Source organism: Callithrix jacchus, chromosome 8, assembly GCF_049354715.1.
Source record: "Callithrix jacchus isolate 240 chromosome 8, calJac240_pri, whole genome shotgun sequence".
Lineage (NCBI taxonomy): Eukaryota > Metazoa > Chordata > Mammalia > Primates > Cebidae > Callithrix > Callithrix jacchus.
The window spans coordinates 12,986,895-13,012,728 of record NC_133509.1 but is presented as its reverse complement, the minus strand read 5'-3'; the positions used below and the strand labels follow the sequence as shown (position 1 = coordinate 13,012,728).

Sequence of the window (25,834 nt, the reverse complement as noted above, 5' to 3'; positions counted from 1 at the left end):
GCCTGTGCTGTTCTCCCACGCCCCACTCCATGCTCTCTAAACCCACTCTCCCTTCAGGCCCCACCAAGTCCCATCTCCTCCTAAAGCCTTCCCAGCCCTGAGACAGTCCTCCTCTTCCTATCTCAAGTGCCTTCTCTTCCTGGGGGCATTCGCTTCTCGAGTTTTAGTGTGATTGATCCATTTTTTTTTTTTCTTGTGGAATCGTGCCACCAGCGTTTCCACTCTAGGTGGTGAGGACCTGAGGACTGTGTCCTTTTGTTCTCCCTAGCTTCTCTAATCATTTCCTATGTGGAGTTTGCAAATGAATTATTCATATAATGAACAAATATTAATATCAACCCCTAATACATACCAGACAGCATGTTACATTAGGGATTGTGTATACAGTAGGGAACAAAACAGACGGGACCTTCAGCCGGTACTCTGGCTTTTTTCTTTTTTTCTAAAGAGACAGTTCTCTCTCTGTTACTAGGCTGGAGTGCAGTGGCGCAATTATGGCTCACTGCAACCTGGAACTCCTGGACTCAAGCAGGCCTTTCATGTCAGCCTCCCAAGTAACTGGCACTCAAGGTGTGTACCACTATGTCCAGCTATTTTTTAAAACTTTTGTAGAGACAGGGTCTCACTGTGTTGTCCAGGCTGGTCTTGACCTCTTGACCTCAAGCCTTCCTCCTGCCTTGGCCTCCCAAAGTGCTGGGATTACAGGTGTGAGCCACGTACTCAGCCTCCACAAATGCTCTTGATTCCCTAGACTCCTCAGTGCTCACTTTTACACACCAAAGGCTGCCCCCAACAAGCATCTGCCACCACAGAGGGGCACAGAGCTAGTGGGGAGGACCCAACACCTGAGCTGCCCTTCTCCAAGGACAGGATAGAGAGGTTGATGGATAAATGGCCTGGCCTCCTTGCCCTTGACTGGGATAACTGAGGTGGTGGTCTTCATAGTCTCCCGGAGGTCCAATGGGTTAAGTACCACTTGTACTTCATCGCCCTGCCCTGCCCTGCCCTGCCCTGCCCCGCCCTGCCCCTTTGGAAGAGGCTAGGCCCCATTAGACAGAATGAGGGGGTGCTGAGGCCAGGGCCCCTTCTCTAAGTGAAGCTCATTAGATTCCCTCCAAAGTCCCAAGCCAAGATCCCAGGACGTCCCAGCAGTGTAAGATGTGGATGTCCTACTTAATGACGCCTCCTGCTGTCACAGGGCACGCCTGTGGTCGTGAGAAATCCTGAGGGTCATTAATCTCACCCCATTTGCTCAAGTGCTGATTGTGTTCCTTGCTGGGTGACTGACAGGGGTCATCAGCTCCCAGAATGGCTTTGGCCCCCCCACACCCCCAAACCTCCTGCCACAGCTCTCAGCTGCACTCAGGGACCCACCGCCACCATGACCTGCTCTCTTACAACTCCAGCTTCTGGCAAACACAGCACCCGCTTTCAGGGATGGGAGTCATTGCTTGGCACCCAGAGACATACATAACAGTGAGGGGAATTCTTTTAGTGAAGCCTCCGCCGCTCCTAAAGGGGGGCACTGTAATTTAGGAAGTCTTAGTTTGTGTACAGCTGTCAGCACATTTCCTGAATCTCCTGGATGCACCAAGCTGCCCCATCTGCTTCTCCCGCCCTCGCCCGGCCCCTCCCATATCCCCTCCCGGGCTGTGTCTTACCCGGCAAGGGAGTGCATCTCACTGGCCCTGGGCGGTGTCATGAACAAATGTGAGGAGTGGAAAGACTCTCATTCATTCACGTTCATATATTTCTCTCTCTCATTCTACGTCAGCAGGCAGTGGCCTACCAGGGATGGTGAGCTGCAGAGAGGGACCGTCTCCCTCTTAGACCAGGGTTGCAAGTCCTGCCACAGGGAAGTAGTCCTGCTTTCGTGCAGTCATGATGGCACACTTAGAGTGCTTCCCATTGCTCTTAAAATCCCAGCTCCCCGCCACGACCACACATCACCAGCCCTCTCTACTTTATCTAGAGCCATCTTTCCCTCACAGTGTCCCCTACCCCTGCCCCTGCCTTGACTCCTCCGAGCCTTTCCCCACCGCAGGACCCACCCTTTCTTCTTCCTGGAAGGCACTTCTTACCTCCTGCTCTTCCCACGGTGGCCTTCTTCTCATTCTTCAGTTTTCAGTGTCCAGGTCACCTCCTCAGGCTCCCTGGCCTCCCAACGGAAAGGAAGTCCCTCTCATTGTTTTCAGTCAAGCTCTTGTTTATCGCTCCATACCCTTACTGCAGCTTACATATTTACTTGTTATTGTATTCACTCATTCAGCAAATATTTATTGAGTCTCTACTATATGCCAAACACTGTTCTGGGGATATAACAGCGAATAAAACAGAGGCCTCTGCCCTCGTGGAGCTGGCATTCTAGTAAGACTCCCAGACAATAAATAAAAGGATGAAAATAACCAGGAGTGGTGGCTCACGCCTGTAATCCCAGCACTTTGGGAGGCCAAGGCGGGTGGATCACAAGGTCAGGAGTTTGAGACCAGCCTGGCCAGCATGGTGAAATCCCATCTCTACTAAATATACAAAAAAATTAGCTGGGCATGATGGTGTGCACCTGTAATCCCAGCTACTTGGGAGGTTGATTCAGGAGAATCACTTGAAACCAGGAGGCAGAGGTTGCAGTGAGCCGAGATCACGCCACTGCACTCCAGCCTGGGCAATAGAGTGAGACTCTGTCTCAAAAATGAAAGAAAGAAAATAGACAATATAGTGAAGTGACTACATCATATCAGATAGAATAAGTGCTTTAAAGAAAAAAAAAAAATCCATGACATAGGGGAGAGAGCTTGGAAAGAGTAATCCAAGAAGACTCGAAGGACATAGTGTTTGAGCAGCGAAATAAAGGCTTGGTTTACTTACTGTCTCACTTTGCTGCCAGGCTGTGAGTTCCAGGACAGGACCATGGTGCTTTGATTCCCCACTCCACCCCCAGGGCCTGGCACATAGTGGGAAAGCAATCAAGTCTTGTTGAGGGAATGAACAAATGACCAGCCAAGCAAACCTCCTGCCGCAGCAGAAGTGTCGTTCTTCGGCTTCATCCTGGCAGATCCCGGGAGCAGCCAGCCCATCCTTTGATAATAAATCTCAGTAGACAGGATGGCCATTTGCCACTCGCTCTCAGGACTCCTCTCTCCAGGAAAACCAGAGGTCATTGTCCAGCAGTGATGGATAGAGTGTCCTCTGACTGGCAGGCCCTGCTGAGAGCTGCTCTCAAGTTTCTTCCCTGCCTGGGGACAAATGGACCGTGACATGAATAAGGCAAACAGCAAGACAGACTTGAGGAGGAGGTCCCCAGTCCCAAAGCGATGTGGCTTCTTGCCGATGGGGGGCCCATGTGACCTGACTCCACTGGGGAGGTGGCACTGTGGAGAATGGTGGACCTGTGGTCTCAACTCTCTGATTCACCCGACCAGTGGCCTCGGGCAAGCTGCTTCACTTCTCTGGGCCCCAGGCTATCCATCTGAGCAGTGAGAATGCCACTGTTTGCTCTGGTCATCTGTAACATAGAGGTGCTGTGGAAGCTCAAAAGTATGATAGACGGTGCCTCATGCCTGTAGTAATTCCAGCACTCTGGGAAGACTGAGGTGGGCAGATCACTTGAGGTCAGGTGTTCGAGACCAGCCTGGCTAATATGGTGAAACCCTGTCTCTACTAAAAATACAAAAATTAGCCAGGTGTGGTGGCCCATGCCTGTCATCCCAGCTACTTGGGAAGCTAAGGCAGGAGAATCGCTTGAACCCAGGAGGCGGAGGTTGCAATGAGTCAAGATCACTCCATTGCACTCCAGCCCGGACGACAGAGTAAGACTCCATCTCAGGTGGTTGCAGGGAGGCGCTAGAGATAAACAGGCTTATTCTAAATAGCAAGTTTCCTACAGCATTTAAAGGGTAAGTTCATTGTACAAGAACTTAGAAGAATGGCTGTATATACATAGTGAGAGAAATGCTCATTTGCTGTATGGTTTTGGAAATTCTATCTCTGCCCATCATTCAGTGGCAGCCGTGAGCAGAAGTGAAAGCACTCATTCGCGCCCACACTTTGCTTTCCCCCTTTGACGTGCTCTTCTCATCCCTGCCCTACAGATTCCCCCAGGTGACTCTGGGAGATGGAAGGCATCTCAAGGAGCATCTCATGCTAGGGCCTTTATTTTACAATGGAAAACTAAATGCCAAAGAGGGGATGTGTCTTCCCTAAGGCCACACAGAAAGTCAGCAGAGGGGCCTGGACTAGGACCCCAGCATCCACAACTCCCTGACAGGGTGAGAGGCAGGAAGGGCAGAGGCTTCCCCGGGACTCTAGCGATGTCTGGATGCTCTCCTCAGTCCCTTACCTCTCTGTGCCTCAGTTTGCTCATCTATAAATGGAGACGATGGGGTTGTTGGGAGGATACAGTGAGATACTACTTGTAAAGCGCTCAGACAATGCTTCACATATAGTAGGGCTCACTATGTGTTCGCTGCCACTGCCCTGGACATCCTGGATAGAGCCAGCAGGGGCCAAGGCACCAGGCACCAGGCAGCTGGTGCCTGCCCAGCTCTGCCAGTGAGGAGGCCATTGGAATATCCTTGGTTATATGTATCGTCCCCAAGTGCCTGGTCCCTTAGGTGGCACAACAGCCTCTGGGAGTCCACAGGAAGGAGACAGAAAGGACAGGAATCATGCCTAGCTGGAGTAAAACGACCTGCAAACCTGTCTTGATGGGCTGTTCGCCTCTCCTCCAACCTGCACCTGGCCCAGTGCTATTCACAGTGCGTTCTCTAGACATGCAGTCCAGAGGCTATTACTGGCCAATGACGAAGTAAGTAAGAAATTGAGAGTAAACATTTAGCAACCTTTATAGCAGTTTTGACGTTGCCGTCACGGCCATGCACATGGCTGGTTGCAGGGCTTCTCTCAGTGAGCAGGGTGTAGACGAGCTTGAGTGTTGTCAGACGCTCGTGGTGAGTCCCAGGTCGTATGAACATCATGGCAGTCACGCTCAGCGAGGACCATGTGTTGGACTGGAAAACTCTAAACAAGACACTTGGTCTTCCCCCATGGAGAGTTTGGGAAGCAGTGGTTTAGCCCTCGTTCCTGGTCTAGGCTTCCCAGGCCCTCTGCAGCCCACCCGGACTGCCAACCTGCCTTTCCAGGCTGCCCTGCCGGCCCTGCCGCCCCTGCATGCCCCCTCCCTGTGCTCTTACCAGCCCCTCCACTCAGATAGTCTTCCCTTGTGTTCCCACTCATCAGAATCCTGTTCCTCCTTCAAGATCCCAAATCAAACCCCATTTATTACACAAGGCCCTCCTGGGTAGATGAACCGCTTCCCCGCCACCCCAAGCTCCCAGTGCTCTTTCACCTCCAGCAAGCCCAGCCTTTCTCGTGTCATGTGATCTCTGGCTGCTGCAGTTAAGCCCCACCCGGTCTGGACCCTAAATCCAATCAGTTCTTTTTTCCTTTTTTTTAACTGATTTGTATTTGTTAACAACTTTAAGCAGAATGTGACTCAAGCACGACATTTCCATCCGCACGAGACTGGCTCTGAGTTATTTTTGAACAGTTTATGATATGCTTAGGTAGGCTTATACCTGCTCCTCCAGACAAGACTCTTCTTTGGAAAACAAGGCCTGTAGAGTTCCTTCCATCAATTGCTTCAGTTTAACCTATTTCTAAAGGAGCAGTACATGCAGAATTGGCAACTACAGGGGGTAGAAAGTTCAAAACGCACATCCGATCAGTGCTTAGTAGACCTAGGCCAAGGTGACTCCAAGCACCAGGAGCACCGGCTGGCTCCTGCCTTTGTCAAAATAAAAGGTGGCTCAGCTGTGAATGTCTTGTGGAACCGTGGCGGTGTGAATGCTGCTGGACGATCAGCAGAGCCGGCGGACCTGCTGGTGGGAACAGCCTCCCGCCAGGCCTTTGGGGGACAGCATCGACCCCCAGGATAAGCAACCAAGAGGGAGGATCCCAGGTCCCTCCTGCCCTGTCCTGTGGCCACGGCCCCTTCTGGCTAACGCTCAGGCCGGGCTGCCCAGGTCCAAATCACCCTGACTTCCTTCACCTCTCCCTGGTGCCTGTGAACCCCCAGATAAACTGCTGGAGCAGCTTCCTTCACCTCTCCCCGCTCCTCCTTCCCCTCACCACCCCAGCGAGAAAGGCCCCCAGCTCCAGCATGAGCAGGGCAAAGGTATGGCAGGTCTTCAAGAATGCTCTGTGGGCCCACCAGGGAGCCGGGCCTCTGCACAGCCTCCACTTCCACTGCTCCTGTCTCTGCTTCCTTTCACTCTGTGGGGGCATGGCCCACAGTGCCAGGCAGAAAGTCCCTTAGGAACAGAGACCCTGCGTACCACTCCTACTGCCTCCCTACCAGCATCCATCGCTGCTGGGCCCTGAAGTGGCCGCTCAGTGAGTGAGTGAGAGAGAGAGAAGAAAGCACTTCCAGCAAGAACTTCCTCAGTGAGACCTACAAAAGAACTTTCTGAGTGTAAAAGGAATGAAACAGACATTTAAAGGCAGAAGTTAGGTTTTCACACACCCTCCCACTTTTAGCTGCTTAGTACTTTGTCCCTGTATGAGAATCCAGCAGAAACACAGCAGCTCCGGAGCCCTGGAAATGGGAGTTCCAGGGTCCCTGTCACAGCCCAACCCCGCTCCCAGCACAGGACTCCTCCGAACTCCACGGGCACAGCTTCACACACAGTCATCTGGCCTAATCCCGTTTTTTGCCAAGGGGTGGACACTGAGGTCTGGAAGGGTGGCACCTTGCCCACAGCCCATGACAGAGCCAGAGAGAGGCTCCCTCCTCCAGACCAAACCTCATGGTTTGAAGGAAGTCATGGGGAAGGGGAATGATGGGGAAATGGTCATGTCAGGAGACAGATCACGCCTCCCTCCCAGTGCCCTTGCCCACTCCTGTGAATTCGCGTCTGTCAGAGCCTACGTGGCTGGGGAAGCGTCACCAAATTCCCCTTGATCCCCCCACACAGCCTGGGACTTGCTCAGGGACCCCAAAAGGCAAGCAAGGGGGCCACATGGGGGAGGGTACAGGGCCAACAAGGTTGGCCCTCCTGTCTCTGGCAGCTGCCTTTGAAAGGCTCTTCCAAAGTGGTAATTCCTTTGTGTGCAGACATGATTTATGAGGCTTTCTAGGCAAATTGTGGAGATAAATGGTCTTTGGGGCTGGGAAGCTTCAAAGGCAGTGATGCAAGCAGATCAGAAGGAGCTGGGCCGCTGGGAGCTGGTCCCTCATTAGAAGCCTGTGGGTGGAGGGGAGAGCTTTGAGCAGAGCTAAGGATAGCTAGCTTTCCGGGTCTCTGGGTCCCTTTAGGGCAGCACACTGCAGCTTGGCTCTCAACCCGAGCCTCACAGACCTTGTTGCTGTAGGGTATGAGGAGAAAGTGCTGGGGTCACTGAGGTGCATTTATCCTCTGGGATAAATGCCACCTGGCAGAGGCTGGGGGTGAGTTCTGACTTGGACTCTAGAATGGCAGGGAGGGACAGTGCTTTGGAGGGTGGTCCTGCCGGGAGCTCTGTGATCAGCATGGTCTGGAGACCTGGCAGGACTTCTGGGAGTCCTGCTCTTCTCCTGCCTCTCACGGGGGACTTAGATGGATCATCTGGCTCTCTGGGTGTCAAGACCTTTTGAACAAGGTATGAAAGAACTCCAGGCCGGGCAAGGTGGCTCACACCTGTAATCCCAGTGCTTTGGGAGGCCAAGGCGGGCGTATCACAAGGTCAAGAGAGCGAGACCATCCCGGCCAGCAAGGTGAAACCCTGTCTCTACTAAAAATACAAAAATTAGCTGGACATGGTGGCATGTGCCCGTAGTCCCAGCTAGAGGGGAAGCTGAGGCAGGAGAATTGCTTGAACTCAGGAGGCGGAGGTTGCAATGAGCCGAGATCGCACTATTGCTCTCCAGCCTGGCAACAGAGCGAGACTCTGTCTCACAAAAACAAAAAAACAATGCTCCAGCCCTGCAATGCCTCTACAGCCCTAAGTGGCCCATCTCAGAACAGGCCAGAGCTCACCCTCGCTTCGAGGTTGTGGGCAAGCCACCTAACCACACCTGCCCTTGGCTCCTTCCTCTGTGAAGTGGGATGACTATAGCCATCCTGAGCAGTGTGGCTTACATTGAACAAGATCATAAGTCTGTAAAGTCTCTCACACCTACTGTTCCTTCCCATTATCTGTCCACACAATATTGTGGCATTCTACATCCGGAGCAGATGCTGATTAAAAAAAAAGTCCCTGATAAAGACCCTGAAGTTGATGAATTTGACTTTCCCATCTCCTCCCTCCTAAAGCAGGTTAATAAACATACACATACCCTGCAGAATCTGACTTCCAGATCTGCTCATTGCCACTTGGATATTAACAGATAACTGAGATATTAATGGCCGATAGTGCCTCAGGATGTGGCTGACTCCCCCACACACAGAGGCACAAGCAGGGGGTTATTTGCATTTTAAGAGGGATTCCTGCAGCCCCTGAGGAATGGGGTCCTAATGGTGCAATGCCAAGCAGACACGGCCATATTTGAAGCAGGGGCCCAGTGTTGGTTTTGGTTCAGCCATCCGCAGAGGGATGGCTCTGATCAAACCGTTTCTGAATTTCCCCACTCCTTCCTGAAATGTTAAGGGTGAGGTGCCTGGCTGAAATGGACCTGGCTGCCTGGAGCTGTGGTGGAGGCTATGGTAGTGGAGATGAGGAAGGTAATGAGCTGGAGCAATTGCCTTTGCTCAGGGCATTGAATGTACCCATGGCCTTTGTTCCTCCTCCTGCCCTGCAGCCCAAGACACTGCTGGCTCTCAGGCCTCCTTGTGTCTAACCTGACAGCGGCCACACCCCCAGCTTTAGCAGGCAGCTAGCCCAGAGCCCCTTGAATCACCCCACGTTCTGACAGTTTCCCATTTGCTTTTCTGTTTCTCAAACTGACTGTAGGCTTCTGAGCCGCTCACATGGTAGGTGCTTGAAAATTGTTTGACATCTCACGATAGCTGGTGTGAGGGGATGCAAAGAGCCCTTGGTGGATATGGCCAGCTAGTATCCAATGCAGCTCTCCAGTTTGTTAGCTGTGTAGTCACAGGCAAGTCACTCGGCCTCTCTGGCCCGGTTTCCTGACCTGTAAAATGTGGAGGGCACACAAGATAACTTCTAAAGCCTAGCAGTAAAGAAAGCCAATATATAACTCTCAACTTCGCCTTCACAAGCAGGTGATGTTAATTTGTGTGTGTGTGTGTGTGTGTGTGTGTGTGTGTGTGTCAGGGGATATTATTGGCATCTCGTGGGTAGAGGCCAGGGATGCCACTGAATGCCCTGCAATGCACCGGATGGTTCCCCATAGCAAAGAAATTTTCTGGCCCAAAATATGCTGAGGTTGAGAAGCCCTTATTTCGTTACTGAATGTCTCTGAACCTCGGTTTTCTCATTGGAAAATGGAGTTATGATCACATCTCACATGGTTTAACTGAGCTCATCTTTGGAATGAGGCAGGGTATGAATAACTGGCACAGCATTAGTACGAAAATTAAAGGAAACAACCTGTGGGAGAATGCAGGTGGTCCCTGGTAAGCTCTCAGGGGTAGGGTTTTCCCCACATGCCTGTGCTCACTCCTCTATCCCTCCCACCCTAGGAGGCAGGTGGGGCATGGAGCCGCAGCCTCTGTGAATCCCAGACTCCCCTCAGGTTTAAGGGAGGTACGGAGAGTGTGGTTAAGTAACATCAGGTAAGTAACAGCTGTAATAAATAGATCACCAAGAGCTCATGATACATCATTATAATCCTGTGCTGTCAGCATCTTCTAGGCTTAGGGACTGTGTCAGGAGCTTTGGGTTTTACTCTACCTTGGTCTATTAATATTTAATTCCAACAATCTAAGTGGCAGAAGGATAGGAAACGGAGTGATAGCTCAGCTCAAAGCTTGGGTAACCACCTCGGGTTTTTCTTTTTCATACAAACACACCTCCTACCCCTGTGCCCTCTGGCCTCTTTCTCAACTGGGGACATTTAGCAACAGGACACAGAATCACTGAGACTTGAAGAGTCTCCAGCATTTATCAACCAGTGTTTCTTTCTTTTTTGGGGACAGGGTCTCACTGGGTCACCCAGGCTGGAGTACAGTGGTGCCATCACAGCTCACTGCAGCCCTCACCTCCCAGGCTCAAGCAGTTCTTCCACCTCAGTCTCCTGAGTAGTTGGGATTACAGGCACATGTCACCACACCCAGCTAATTTTTTTTTTTTTAATACAACCACCAATCTTCACAAAATAATTTTAATACTTTGTGCCTGGGAATACCCAGCTAATTTTTATAATTTTTGTAGAGATGAGGTTTTGCCATGTTGCCCAGGCTGGTCTTGAACTTCTGGACTCAAGCTATCCTCCTCCTCCAGCCTTTCGAAGTGTTGGGATTACAGGTGTGAGCCACCACATCTGGCCCAGTATTTCTTAATGGGGACACCTTTGGCATTTTTTATTTTTGTTCAATTTTACTTACCTTATTTTTAGAGATAGAGTCTCACTCTTGCACAGCTGGAGGGCAGTGGTGCAGTCATAGCTCACTGCAGCCTCGACCTCCTAGGCTCAAGTGATCCCCTCACCTCAGCCTCCCGAGCCACCAGGACTACAGGTGTGCGCCTCCATACCTGGATATTTTTAGCTTTTGGTAGAGACAGGGTCTCACTGTGTTGTCCAGACTGTTCCCAAACACCTGATCTCAGTGATCTTCCTTCCTCTACCTCCCAAAATTTTTGGATTACAGGTGTGAGCCGTTGCACCCAACCAGGGTACGGTTCTAAATTATGTACGATTGTCCCTGGGGTTATTTATGACAACTTAAACCTCCCCTCTCCCATTTCCAGATGCTGTCTTGGGGAAGGTGACCTACCCCAGGCAAGAACCACTGATCCAAACCTGTCATTTTACAGATGTAGAAACAGAGGCCCAGAGAGAGAAGCAGGCTGCCCAAGCATGCCCAGCAGTGGCTCGGACCCATCCTTCAGTGCTCCCTCAGAATTGCAGCTCAGGCCTGGAAAGAGTGGAGGGGCTCAGCCTTGGAGAACTTGACTGTGCTTTGACTGGGGCAAGTCTGTTGACAAATGGCCTCGCTCCCTGAAGTCACTTTATTTATCAGCTGGAATGGTTTCCGGCGGCTGCTGCTCTATCTCTGCCTCCCTGCCTGCTGCCTTGTAAACTCAGGGGCAATCCCGTGACCTGTCAGCTCTCACTGCTGCTTCTGCAGGTGGGGTGGGAGAATGAGTCCCACAGACCTTGCTGGGAGGGGCCCTCACTGCATCAGGCCCTTCCATTGCTGGGGAGGACAGGGAGGTGGGGGCCTTGGCCCAGGCCTCAGTACAAGCTGGGGCAACTCAGGAGCAGTGGCTTCCAGGTTCGTTTCCACCCTTGATCTTTGATTCAGAGGCCGACTCCTCCTCCTTGCTGGGCCTTATGATTCCTGTCTATGGAATGGGAATACAAGATAAATTATCTAACCTTCTCTCCCATCCCACCTCCGGCCCAGCATCCTTCTGTGTATCTCCCTGAGAGGACCAGTGAGAACAGAGACCAGGGGAAGAAAGAGATCTCACCTGGGGAGCTTTTCAAGGGACCTCTGCTTGGGCCCGGTCACCCTAGACCAATTAATGCGGAATAGCCATGGGTAAAGCCCAAGTAAGAGTGTTTCTTTTTCCTTCCCCCCTCCCCTCCCCTCCCCTCCCCTCCCCTCCCCTCCCCTCTTCTCCCCTCCCCTCCCCTCTTCTCCCCTCTTCTCCGGTCTGGCCTTCTTTTTTGAGACAGCATCCTGCTCTGTTGCCCAGACTGGAATATAGTGGCACAATCTCTGCTCACTGCAACCTCCACCTCCTGGATTCAAGCAATTCTTCTGCCTCAGCCTCCCAAGTAGCTGGGATTACAGGCGTGTGCCACCATGCCTGGATAATTTTTTGTGTTTTAGTAGAGAATGAGGTTTCACTATGTTGGTCAGGCTGGTCTTGAACTCTGGACCTGGTGATCCACCCACCTCAGCCTCCCAAAGTGCTGGGATTACAGGCATGAGCCACCATGCCTGGCCAAGAGTGTTTCTTCAAACTGCCCCAGTGAGGCTGATCTGCAGCCAGGCCGAGAACCACAGTCTGAGGAAGTGAATCCTATAAGTAAGCAACTGGGAGGGGGCTCTTCGGTAGCTGGGAGAAGGGCTGGCCATGCACCTTCATCAGCACTGCTGACAGGTCTTCTTGTGCCCCACTGAGCTGGCTGCTGGGTGGGACCAGATGGTGGATGGGGGGAAAGTAAAGGGCAATCACAAAACGAGGACACCCCTTAGCTCCTCTCTTCCTCAGCCCAGAGAGACTCCAGGGCTAATGGAACAGCCCGGACACAGGCACCTTCCTATACAGCAGTGAAGGTGGAAAAGCAGTGTCAGTCCCGTTGTTGTTCCTAGTCCAGTCCATAGAGGCATCAAAACATGTTGAGTTGGGTCCCTTTAACGAATTAGCTTCAGGGATAAAAGATAAAAGTATCAAAAAGATACAACAGTCAACACTGGGATATAAGTAACAATAGCCAAAAGGTGGAACAACTCAGTGTCATCCACAGATGACTGGATAAGCAAAAGGTGGTGGAATATTACTCATAAAAAGGAATGAAGTCCTGACACAGGCTACACCATGGATGAACCTTGAAAATATTATGCTAAGTGAAATAAGGCAGGTACAAAAGACTGATACTGTATGATTCCATTTAGAATCTAGAAATATCTAAACAGGCAAATTCATAAAGACAAAGAGGGCGGATGTGGTGGCTCATGTCTGCAATCCCAGCGCTTTCAGAGGCCGAGGCAGCTGGATCAATTGAGACCACGAGACCATCTTGGTCAATATGAAACCTCATCTCTACAAAAAACTAGAAAAATTAACTGGGTGTTACCGTACATGCCTGTAGTCCCAGCTACTCAGGTGGCTGAGGCAGGAGAATCACTTGAACCTGAGACACAGGTTGCAGTGAGCAGAGATTGTACCACTGCACTCTAGCCTGGGGGACAGTGTGAGACTCCATTTAACAAAAGGAAGAAAGGAAGGGGGGAGGGAGGGAAAAAGGAAAAAGAAAGGCTTAAAGGTTACCAGGGTAGTTGGAGGTGGAACTAGGGAGTTACTGCTTAATGGTTACCAAGTTTTTCTATTTGGAGGATGGAAAAGTTTGGAAACAGTGGTGATAGTTGGTACAACACTGTGAATGTAATTAATGCCACTGAATTGAACACTTAAAAATGATTAAAATGGAAACTTTTATGCTATGTGTCTTTTACCACAATAGAAAAATTCTGAATAAGCAATAGATAATCATTTTTTTTCTTTTTTGAGACGGAGTTTTGCTCTTGTTACCCAGGCTGGAGTGCAATGGCGCAATCTCGGCTCACTGCAACCTCCGCCTCCTGGGTTCAGGCAATTCTCCTGCCTCAGCCTCCTGAGTAGCTGGGATTACAGGCACACGCCGCCACGCCCAGCTAATTTTTTGTATTTCTAGTAGAGACAGGGTTTCACCATATTGACCAGGGTGGTCTCGATCTCTTGACCTTGTGATCCACCCGCCTCAGCCTCCCAAAGTGCTGGGGTTACAGGCTTGAGCCACCGCACCGGGCCAGCAATAGATAATCTTAACTGAAGAGAATAAAATTAGAGAAGTAGGGCCAGTCATGGAAAACCTAGGGCCTACGCCCACCATTCACACTTAAAGCAGTTCCTGAATCAGGCACTTGCGGAAAATGAGTCTCTGTTCTCATCTCTTTGTTGATTTTCAAGGGTGACTGTTTCGGCCCAGGCTGCCTGTCAGCGTTCCGTGTCCACCTGCAGCAGGTGCTGTTATTATGGGTTGTTAGAATTAAATGAGACATTCACTTTGCACTTTATCTCATGACGTGGCATTAGCAACTGTCCGATCAACTGGAGTTACAAATGTGAGAGCCTGTTGGTGATGAAGACAGTGGTGAAGCCTCTTCCCCTATGGGGACCCAGGGGCACACTAACCCTAGACCCCAAACTCTGAAATGGTCAGAAGGGAAGGAGGTGAGCTGCCCGGCCTCAACGAACAGAACAAGCCAGGCCACGCATTTCCCAGTGCCCTTTAGCCCTTAGAAGCTGCCCAGAGAAGATCTAGCCACTTAAAAAAAAAATCAGCCAGTAATTCTATCTACTCGGGAGGCTGAGGCACAGGAATCGCTTGAACCCAGGAGAGGGAGGTTGCAGTGAGCTGAGACGGCACCACTGTACTCCAGCCTGGGTGATGGAGTCTCAGGAGAGGGAGGTTGCAGTGAGCTGAGACGGCACCACTGTACTCCAGCCTGGGTGATAGAGTGAGACTCCATCTCAAAAAAGAAAGAAAAAAACCAAAAAATCAGCCAAAGTCCAATGTAATTAGGAAGGGGAGTCTGGGACAGAAAAAAGAAATGTGTGAGGGGTGACATTCCAAGGCCAAATTGGTAAAAGTTCGCAATTCTCTGAAACAATGCAAAGTCCTCTTGTAATTATAACAACGGTAGTTTTCAGTCACCTTCAGCAGAGCTGATAATTGACTCGCTGCCGCTTGCCTCATTTCTCTGTCATTGCTGGGGAATGAGGTGTTTTAAGTGAATTTTCTAGATAACTGAAGCTTATCCCTGTGAACCCTAACATTGTTTTTCCGTTTAATCGCTCTGGGGAGGAATTTCTCTGGAATGAATTACACACTTCTCTGCTTCCTTAATCAGAGAAGGAATGTAACTTCTTCCTGTCAATTTGGATATGACAGGCTATTTGCCCCTATATTAATGGCTCCAAGTTGCTTGGCCCTTTTTTCTTTTGTCTACACGTTTCCTATTTCCATGGTTTCTTACGGTGACACAGAGCTCTTGCTCACATATTTTTAGGAGCCCCATAGAACATGCAGATGTTGGCCAGGCACTGTGGCTTTTGGGAGGCCAAAGCAGGCAGATTACCTGAGATCTTGAGTTTGAGGCCAGCCTGGCCAACATGGTGAAACCCAGTTTCTACTAAATGCAAAAAATTAGCCAAGCACAGTGGCTCACACCTATAATCCCAGCACTTTGGGAGGCTGAGGCAGGTGGATCACGAGGTCAAGAGATTGAGACCATCCTGGTCAACAAGGTGACACCCCGTCTCTACTAAAAAATACAAAAATTAGCTGGGCATGGTGATAGGCGCCTGTAGTCCCAGCTACTCAGGAGGCTGAGGCAGGAGAATTGCTTGAACCCAGGAGGCGGAGGTTGCGGTGAGCGGAGATCATGCCATCGCACTCCAGCCTGGGTAACAACAGCGAATCTCCAACTCAAAAAAAAAATTATCCAGGCATGGTGGCATGCGCCTGTAATCCCAGCTACTCAGGAGGCTGAGGCAGGAGAATCACTTGAACTCAGGAGGTGGAGGTTGTGGTGAGCTGAGATCACACCACTGCACTCCAGCCTGGGCAACAGAAGCGAAACTCTATCTCAGAAAAAAAAAAAAAATGCAGACACATACACATGTGCATATACATACACACTCACATGCCAGTCTGTATTATGAGGAAGCAGAGTGCCAGGTTCAATAGAATTGTGTTTCCATGCCCTTCTATAATGCCCTGAGTCACCCATATTAGAGCACTTTCGTAGTGTACCATGAATGCTACTCCAGCATTTCTGCCCTTACTCTGCTGTGCACCCCAACAGGGCAGGGCGCTTTCTGGCACTAGCAGGTCCTTGGTAAATGTTTTTGAGTGGACAAGCAGATGAATGAAAACACTCAAGTGTTACCATGTGGACTTTAAGACAATTTTCTAGCTTCCTTATCAGAAGGCTAGTTTTGCTTCCTACTGAGTTTTGGCTGCACCAGAAAGAACAGAGGTTGTTTGATAAGCAGAGGGTAACTGTACGCCCTGGGATGCACCAAGAACAAACTGGCTTTGGGCTCCAACAGTTTCATACAGAGCCAAGGTCTCAGGGCAGTAACTGCAGCCCCAACAAAGGAAGGGACCTCCTTGTGCTGGATCCTGAGATGGTTCACAGTGATGAACAGAGAATTGGCCAGTCTCTGAGGCATCCCCGACCTGTGCTTTGTGGCTGCCACCTTGTTGTCCCCAAGGCCGCCTCTAAATTTCAGTCTTTGGACTCCCCCTCCAGAAAGTGTCACATGACCTGCAGTGGAGAGAGCTAGAACCAGGAGACCTGGGCCTGCCCTTGCTGTAACCTCAGGGAGTCACTTAACTTCTCTGATCCTGTATTTCTCCATCTGTGACATGGGAACATAAGAAAACCTAACTTAGATGGTTGTTGTGAGGGCTACGTTTTAGTCCTGTATGTAACACTTCTAGGATGGTGCCTGGCGCACAGGGAGCTTTTAAAATGTGGCTGTCATTGTTATATTAGAGTCACATCTTACAGACAATAAACGGTGTGAATTCAACTCCATGTTCTTGACAACTAAAAGGAAAACGGTGCCATAGATAATGCTGCTGGTCCTTCTGCTCACTGATTGTGTGTCGCAGAGAGAGGATGAGGTGGGAGGTGCTGGACTGCTGGATACTCAGTCACCCCCAGTCCTGTGAGCCTTTTTTTTTTTTTTTTTGGAAACAAAGTCTTGCTCTGTCGCCCACGTTGGAGTGCAGTGGCGAAATCTTGGCCCACTGCAACCTCTCCCTCCCGGGTTCAAGCAATTCTCCTGTCTCACCCTCCCGAGTAGCTGGGACTACAGACACACACCACCAGACCCAGCTAATTCTTTGTATTTTAGTAGAGACAGAGTTTCGTCGTGTTGCCCAAGCTGGTCTTGAACTCCTGAGCTCAGGCATCCACCCGTCTCGGCCTCCCAAAGTGCTAGGATTACAGGCATGAACCACAGCGTCCAGCCGTCTGTGAGCCTTTTTCAATGTGAGTGGAGGCTGTAGCTGTGAATGGACTTAATGTTTGCCTTACTCACTGTAATACCAAGTGGAAAATATAGGGTGAGATTCATTCATAATTTGATAGCTCAGTTTGTGTGTGTGAATATTTGGGGCACAGAGGAAGAAGGAATGAACCAAGATAGGGTGACAGGCGTTCCAGGCCTCGGTGGTTCTGTCTGCTCAACAATGATGGGCAGACTCCATGACATTCACCACTTGACCTTGGCCAGTAGGTGGGAGGGACATGTAGGGGACTGGTAGGGCTTGTGGAGTGATCCTTCCACCAACCTTCAGCCCCCAAAGACCACATGCACTCAGTGGCCACTCTGGAACCTTGTACCCCTGTACACCCCCAACACTTGAATGCCACTGTGTCTTTGCTTATATTGTGCCTACCCCAGTGACACCTTCCCATTCCCACTCACCTACCCCCTTTCCTCTCTGAGCCTCTAAACCCTAGAAACCTGGAGCACACAGAGCAACAGATAATCTTGGTGACTGGCCATTCCAGTTTGCCCAGGACTGAGGGATTTCCCAGAACGTGGAACTTTTCAGTGCTAAAAGCAAGATGGTCGCTCACCCTATCAGGCAGACAAGTGAGACATCCTTTATAGCCCACTTGAGACGGCTTCTGTTTTAGGAAGTCTGGCCTGATCTTCTTAGCTGGGAGCGATCATTCTTTTCATCGAACTTCTCCCAGAATGTAAAGTTACGTGTGCCTGTCCATGCCTGAATTCCACACCCCACTCCCACCCCAGAATTTGGGGGAATGAGGCTGTAGCTGAGGACATCGTGTTATTGTGTGTCCCATACACATCAAGTGAGGATCAGGGTGGGAGGTGGCAGCAGGCGGGGTGACCTATCTGGGGCTCTGCTATTCAGCTCCTTTCCATAGCCCTAGAGTGTGAATTTCTGCAAAACTGGCTCAGCTGCCACTCTTTGAAACATTTAATTACATTTAAGATCTTGAAGGCTGTCTGTTACCTCCCAGGGAAGCATTTCTTTTTCCTGCTCCTTCTGAAGGAAAGTAATGAAGGAGCTGCTTGGAAAGTAATGAAATTGAACTGAAGCTGAAGCAACCAGGGGGTGTAGGCATTACTGAAAGGAAGAAGCATGAGGAAGAGATGAAAAGGGAGACAGGGAGGTAGAGCCAGGGAGGGGCAGGAAATATTCCCAGAGAGTGAGTGAGATGCATGAGGTGAGAAAACCAGTGCATGTGGGGAAGAGGGAGAAGGGGTAGGAAAGGTAGAGAAGTGGGAGCTGGCCTCGGCTAGGTCCGGCCGGCCCCAGGAAGAGGGGCAGAGTCACAGAGAAAACGTGTGGCCGATGGGAAAAGAAAGGGCCCGGCAGAAAGGAACAGAGAGAGGCAGCCGGCTAAGAGTTTAGCAGAGACGGAGGGAGGTCAACAGCTTGTGGCCAGGAGAGGGGGCTTTGGAACAGCCATTTGGTTGGAAGACCATGGCCTGACCGGGAGATGGGTTCTGAAGCTGCCTTGAGGAAACAAGCCCTCTGCCCCTCTTAGCCTGTGTGACGGATTTGCCTGACTTGGTGGAAGAACTCGTGGAGGTTATGAGGTGCCAAAGCTTCCACCCAGGCACCCCTTGCTGCCCCCTGTCCAGGGAGGAGTGCTGCAAAGTTGGGAAGGCCGCATGGGCATCCGTTACAGGCCTCTGCCCCAAGGGGAGCCTGCAGGGCTCCTAATCCCTGACTGTCCCTTCTCTTGCAGGCTGCGACAGCGACCACTGGGGCCCCCACTGCAGCAACCGGTGCCAGTGCCAGAATGGCGCCCTGTGTAACCCCATCACAGGCGCCTGTGTGTGCGCCGCCGGCTTCCATGGATGGCGCTGCGAGGAGCTCTGCTCACCTGGCACCCACGGCAAGGGATGCCAGCTGCCGTGCCAGTGCCGCCACGGCGCCAGCTGTGACCCCCGCACCGGCGAGTGCCTCTGCGCGCCTGGCTATACTGGCGTCTAGTGAGTAATGCAGTGGGCCTTGAGGGGTGGGGGGCTTGGAGGGAGCTGGCCCTGGGGCGGGGCTTGCAGCTGCCCTGAGGGCAGCCGCTCCAGGCCCCGCCCCAGGCCTCCTTGTGGGTGAGCCGTGTGGTGGGACCAGGAGAGTCAGGATAGTCTTGGCTGTGAAATCTCCTGTGAGTCTAAATGCCCAGGACTCACCCACGCAGGTCTCAGATTCCTGCCTTCCAGGCCCCTGTTGCTTGGTCCTTCCTGAGACTGCTGGAGTGAGCCCTCCCTAAAACCCTCCCCGGAGGCCCCTCCTGGCAGAGGCAGCTCTTAGCTTGGAAGTCTCTTCTGACCTTACCCCATGTGATGCTGCTCACCTGGGGCCTTCCTTTCTAGGGCATTTGGGACAGAGAGGTCAGATACTATTTGCAGATTTGGGAGGGTTACTCCGCCTGTTTCTCACACCAAACAGCCCCCTACTCTAGTTCCCCAGAGAGTAGTGTTGACAGGAAACTGAAGATCTCCTCCCAACCCCGTAACAGGCTCTGTGGCCCCTCCAACAGCCTAGATCCTGAGGGGTGGCCACAGACTCTAACCACAGAGACGTCATCCATGGAGGGTGTTCCCTGACCCGATGTCTGGCCAGCTCCCAAGTCCTAGTGAGCTAGAGGCCAGGGCCACTGGATGAAGGCCCAAGACCAGGACCCCGTGCAAACCCTGCCCCACACCTCCACAGCGCCCTGCACATGAGCCTGTCAGGAGAGCTGGGAGCCTTCCCGAGCCTGGAAGGAACGTGCTCCAGATTGTTCGCCTCTATGAGTCTAGGTGGATTCTTGAAGATGGGATCCATGAGCACTTCTCAGTGCCTTCGTTCGTGCTGTTCCTTTTGCCTGGCATGCCTTTCCTTCCATTCTCCTGGTGAAATTAACTTCACCTTAAGGCCCAAGTGAAATGTCTTCCTCCCAGGGAAGCCTTCCTCCGCCTCCTCCCCAGCACACTGTTCTTGACACTAAGAACACCTCAGTCATCCCACAAGTATTGGCCGACGCACCCTCCATTCCAGTGTGTTCAGTCAGAGCCCTGCCTCCCCCTCCTGGCAGGGAGCAGGATTGCAGCTCAGCTGATGTGCCTAATACAGATCCTTTGACTATGAAGGAATTCCTAGGGAACCCTGGAGCTCTGGGACCGTGCCACCTGATCTGAATGCTGCTGTGTCTAACACCTCTGCTTCTCCATGCAGCTGCGAGGAGTTGTGCCCTCCTGGGAGCCACGGAGCTCACTGTGAGCTGCGCTGCCCCTGCCAGAATGGAGGTACCTGCCACCACATCACTGGCGAGTGTGCCTGCCCCCCAGGCTGGACGGTAGGTGGCCCCACAGGATCTGGGTGGGGCACTGTAAGAGGGCTGAGCATTTGTCACTCACGAAAACCTTAAAAGGCTTAATCAGCTGGGCACACTGCTCATGACTGTAGTTCTAGCACGTTGGGAGGCCGAGGCCTGCAGATTGCTTGAGGTCAGGGGTACGAGACCAGCCTGGCCAAAATGGCAAAACCCCATCTCTACTAAAAATACAAAAATTAGCCGGGTGTTGTGGCACATACCTGTAATCCCAGCTACTCAGGAGGCTGAGGCATGAGAATCACTTGAACCCAGGAAGCAAAGTTTCCAGTGAGCCAAGATTGAGTTACTGTGCTCTAGCCTGGGCTCAAAAAAAAAAAAAAAAAAAGGCTGAATTCTTCTCCCACTCTGAATACCCTCCCACCTATTTATCACGTTAGGGCATCACTAAATGCTGCCAGTGGTGCCATGGACACAGCTTTGAATCCCAGGTCTGCCGTCTGTAAGTGCTGCGTTGCCTGAAGCCAGTTCCTCACCTCTCGAAGCCTGTGGTCTCATGTGCAAAGAAATTGAATTCTTGTAAGATTGGCTGTCTTTGTGTGTAAACACCCACATGAGCTGCCCTGGGTCCTGGGCCAGAGGTGGCAGAAAAGGCTGGGAAAAGAAGAGAAACAGCAGGTATGAATGACCTGAGTTTATCTAACGTCACCCCCTGTACTCGTGCACACACGCATTCGGATTCTGTGGGCCCCAGCGTTTGTATTTTAGCAAGTGCTGCAGGTGATATGATGCAGCCTCAGCAGCCCAGGTCTCCCCCTCTGGGAACAACCATTGTGGGAAAGGGATTTGTAACCTCATGGGTCTAAATTCAGGTCTCACATCCAATGTTAACCCTGAAAAGAGCCTCAATTACTCCGCTTCCCCAAGTACAACACTGATGTACCACCAGTGAGCCCTGCCCTGCCTGGCTGCCGTGGTTGGTGGCTGGCTCAGGTGAGGCTGTGCATGTCCGAAGTCCTTTGCAAACTCTGAAGGTCTCTATGATGGCTTCACTTCTGTCCCTGGGTACCAGAGATCCTCTACAAGCCTCCCTTTAGCCAACACACCCTGTCTATCAGCGCCTCCCCTGCAGACCAAGTCGTTAGAGGCAGTGAGTCAGCTGGAGCTGACCTTCCTGGGCTGTGTCCCTGCCTCGGACTCTCCAGTAACACGCCCCATTTCAGGGGAAGCTCAGCGACACAGTCCGACACCTCCCCTGTGGCCTGAGGCTTTGCAAAGCCAGAGAGGACAGGGCTGTTGAGCAGAAGCAGGATATTTTAGGAGGCTGTGAATGCAGAGGTCACAGGGACAGACGGGAGGACACCTGCAGGGCCCATCAATGCAGGCACAGTCTTGTCAGAATGTTTTTAGGGCAGGAAAGGACCTTGGGGACCACTTGGTCCCACAGTATCCAAACCTGGCTGTACACCGGAGCTGACATGGGGGTGGCGGAGGTTAAAATGCAGATTCCCAGGCTCCATTTGTGACCTCCTGGGACTGGGGGATCTCTATTTTTAATAAGCTCCCCAGGTGGTTCTGAGGCAGCCAGTCCTGACTGCAGGTCTGCATTTGGAAAAAATGGATCCAGACCATAGGATTTCCTTCTGTGTTTCACGGAACCCTAGGGTTTCTTGAGGGAGAATGGGGGCAAGAGCCCAATCATGAGGACTCTGGTGCCCACCCCACCCCCACCTCTCCATTCGATCTATTTTACATTTTGAAGTGCTCTAGGTAAGATTTCATGTAAAAATAGGGTTTCCCAGCTTTAAGAGATTTGAACCCCCCTGGTTTGTCAGTACTTTCCTTTCTCAGATGAGGACGCTGAGACTCAGAGAGGGTAAGGGACCCGTTCAAGACCACACTGGTAGTTAGGAGTGAGGTGGAGCTAGAGTCCAGCTCTCCTGACTCCCAGCCCTTGGCATCTGTCTGTCCATCTGTCTGTTTTCTCTGAGGAGGAAAAAGGGACTGCCGCCACCTCTCCCATACCTGCCCATTTCTCCCACCCTAAACCAGTCTCTAGAAAGACCCTCTCATCTCCAACCAGCTTTCGGAAATTCACCCAGTAGACCGGGTCCTCAGAGGCCCAGCAGCAGCAGAGAGGTTGGATCAGGACGTGCTGGGGAGAACAGAGCCACAGCATCCCCGTGCCTGTAAAGGCCTCTCTGGAGACACTGCTAAGGCTCTGGTGGTCAAAGAGGGGGAAGGTGAGAAGCCAGCACATGCAGGGATTGTATTTCTCCCCAGCACAGCGAGAGGTTTGTTCTTCCAGATGACAGGAAACTCTGTCAATAGAAGCCTTTGGACTTGAGGACTTTATGTTTTTAATTTTATTGTAGACAATTGCATTTCTATTTTTGACATAGCATTTAACTTGCAGATTTGTATGAATTATTAATACCCCTTGTGCATGCACAGTCACCGTATAATGAAGTCACACTCATGCCTGAGGCTCTTCCCAGGGAGAGCTGGGACCAAGGAATGGATACTGGGAAGAAGGCTCCCCACTTTAGCATCCTCTGGTGCCTGACTTTCCCACAGTCACACAGTGGGCCCTTTGTGACTTCAACCTCACATTTTCCAACTCAGAGATAAAAAGATTGGTGATTCGCACCATGTACCTCCCCAAAGACTGGGCCATTGTGTGAACTGGAGAGAGGAGCTGCCAGGAACTCTGGTCCTCCAGGCCCCTCCCCAGAGATTCCTGGCCACCAGGCCCTGAGCATGCACACAGGATGGTCTGCCAGCCCAACATGAAGCCTGTTTCAGTAGGGGTCTTTGCAAAAGAGCCTGGGGAATCATTCCCCCTCATTTTCTTAACTCTGAGACCTTGCAAAGCAGAGAAGCCAGGTGTGAGTAGTTTGATGCGAGTGGGCACTAGAGACATAGAGGGACAAGGAAATAGGATTGACATTCCACACCCGTAGTAGTCCCCAGTCTGATGCTGGGGGCTGGATACAGCGTGTGTGTGCCCACATGCATACGCACACACAGAAAAGAGACTGGAAGAGAGGAGACTGAGGGGCTGGGAAATAGAACTAGTTATCCTAGAGGGCCGAAGAGAGGTTTTGCATGGTGAAATCCTATCTCTACTAAAAACAGAAAAAGTCAGCCAGGGTAGTGGTGGGCCTCTATAATCCCAGCTATTCAGAGGCTGAGGCAGGAGAATCACTTGAACCCAGGAGGCAGAGGTTACAGTGAGTCAAGATTGTGCCACTGCACTCCAGCCTGGGTGACAGAGGAAGACTCCATCTCAAAAAAAAAAAAAAAAAAAGCAGAGGTTTAGGAGCTGAGGCTATATAGCATCACAGGTACTCAACTTTGAGAAGGAAGATTCATGGAGCCCCCACTTCCAGGCCTGTGGCCTAGATCACCTCCATAGCACCCACACCAACCACAGCTCACAGTCCCCTGAGGGTGTCCATGCCACCCTGGAGCATCACTGGTCGTTAGAAATGCCTTCAGGTGCTTGGAGAGGCTGAGGTGCCTCCTCTCCAGGGGAACCAGCACAGCCTCCCGTCCTTTCCCCATCTTGGCCTCTTCTCTTCATATGTTCCATTTAGCCAAGATCCTTTTAAAGTGTGATTGTTTTCCAGATTTTGACAAAGCCATTTGGTCTAACCAGTTCTGAGAGGAGCAGAAAGTGTCACCTTACCCCATGTCCAACTTTCTACTTGACACAGCAGTCCAAGATCCCACTACAGTTGGAGATACATACTCAGCTGACCACAGGGCAAATACATGAGTCCTCTGGGGCTGCCATAACAAGGTCCCACAGACTAGGCAGCTGGAACAACAGAAACTGATTCTCACAATGCTGGAGGTTGAAAGTTCAAGATCAAGGTGTCAGCAGGGTTGGTTCCTTCTGAGCCACTTTCCTTGGCTTGTAGATGGCCATCTTCCCCCTGTGTCTTCATGTAGTCTTTTTTCTGGGTCTGTCTTAATCTCCTCTTCTTGTAAGGACATGAGTCACACTGGATGAGGGCCCACCCATATGACCTCATCTTAACTTGATTACCTATGCAAGATCCTAGCTCCAAATGCAGTCACATTCTGAGGTACTGGAGGTTGTTAAAACTTCAACCTATGAATGTTGGCCGGGCACGGTGGCTCACCCCATAATCCCAGCACTTTGGGAGGCCGAGGTGTGTGGATCACCTGAGGTCAGGAGTTCGAGACCAGCCTGGCCAATGTAGTGAAACCCCATTTCTCCTAAAACTACCAAAAATTAGCCGGGCGTAGTGGTGGGCGCCTGTAATCCCACCTACTCAGGAGGCTGAGATAGGAGAATCACTTGAACCTGGGAGGCAGAGGTTGCAGTGAGCTGAGATCATGCCATTGCACTCCAGCCTGGGCAACAAGAGCGAAACTCTGTCTCAAAAAAAAAAAAAAAAAAAATGTTTTTTCAAGAGTGTCCTTATCCAGCCCAGGACTGTAGAAGACTGAGTCAGACAGAAGCCAGAAGGACTTCCCTCCCTCATGAATACCTAGAACTTATACTGTGCACTGAGAAAGACAGGCCCCTGCCATGCCTGGGGTACCCCCACCACCTCCAGGAGGAAGAGGGACCCCTATTCTGAGTGACTTTTATTATTATTATTATTATTATCTGACACAGAGTCTTGCTCTGTTGCCCAGGCTGGAGTGCAGTGGCACGATCTCAGCTCACTGCAACTTCCACCTCCTGGGTTCAAGCGATTGTCCTGCCTCAGCCTCCCGAGTAGCTGGGATCACAGGCACGTGCCACCATGCCCAGCTAATTTTTTGTATTTTTAGTAGAGACGGGGTTTCACCATGTTGACCAGGATGGTCTCGATCTCTTGACCTCGTGATCCACCCGCCTCGACCTCCCGAAGTGCTGGGATTACAGGCTTGAGCCACCGTGCCAGGCCAATTTTTGTGTTTTAACTACCTGCCTTGACCTCCCAAAGTGCTGGGATTACAGGCCTGAGCCACTGCACCTGGCCTGAGTGACTTTTCTCTCCCTTCTTCATACACACACACACACACACACACACACACACACACTCTCTCTCTCTCTCTCTCTCTCTCTCTCTCTCACACACACACTCTCTCTCTCTGTCTCTCACACTGTCCTTGGCTGCCTCTGCCCCTCACTCCTCCCTCCCCTCCCCGTCTCAGCCCCTCCCCTCAGCTCCCCTACCTCTGACTTGTGGATGGAGAGTCTGAGCTTGACGGCCTCCTGTTTAACTCATTACAAGTAAATTGAATGATCTTGAAAGATGACTCTGGTCTGGCAGAATTTTCCTAAATAAACTAGCTTCTGCAGGGTTGGCGATTATTGATGCTTAATAATTGTGTGTTGAACTAATTGATTAATTAATTGGAGGAACATCCTTAATCTCCAGAAGAGAAATGACTGTTGGGTGTGTGGGGGGCTGGAAGGGCAGCAGGAGTCAAGAGCAGGCTCAGATTTGTGAGTTAAAGACCTAAGACTCGTGTAATTTTAAGTGATGAAATACCACAAGGCAATACTGAAGGGCCAGGGAGTTCCTACTCCATTTACAAATCCTACTCCCTAAAGGCAACTACTCTCAAATCTTTTAGGTATTTCTCTGGAATCGCCCTCCATTTTTCTACATAACATCCTT

The 25,834-nt window shown here is 51.2% G+C and overlaps 1 protein-coding gene across 37 annotated transcripts in view; it reads left to right on the top strand.

The window, feature by feature from the left end:
- Positions 1–25,834, top strand: part of MEGF11 (multiple EGF like domains 11) — a 389,272-nt gene that overhangs the window by 285,723 nt on the left and 77,715 nt on the right. For all 37 annotated transcript variants that reach the window (XR_013520753.1, XR_004729544.3, XR_004729545.3 and 34 more), the window contains 2 exons: positions 18,618–18,864; positions 20,090–20,210. Coding sequence is in view for 34 of the 37 variants with exons in the window: in XM_035258930.3 (XP_035114821.2) it covers positions 18,618–18,864; positions 20,090–20,210 (368 nt within the window). In the remaining 3 variants the exon portion in view is untranslated. The remainder of the gene's footprint in view (positions 1–18,617; positions 18,865–20,089; positions 20,211–25,834) is intronic.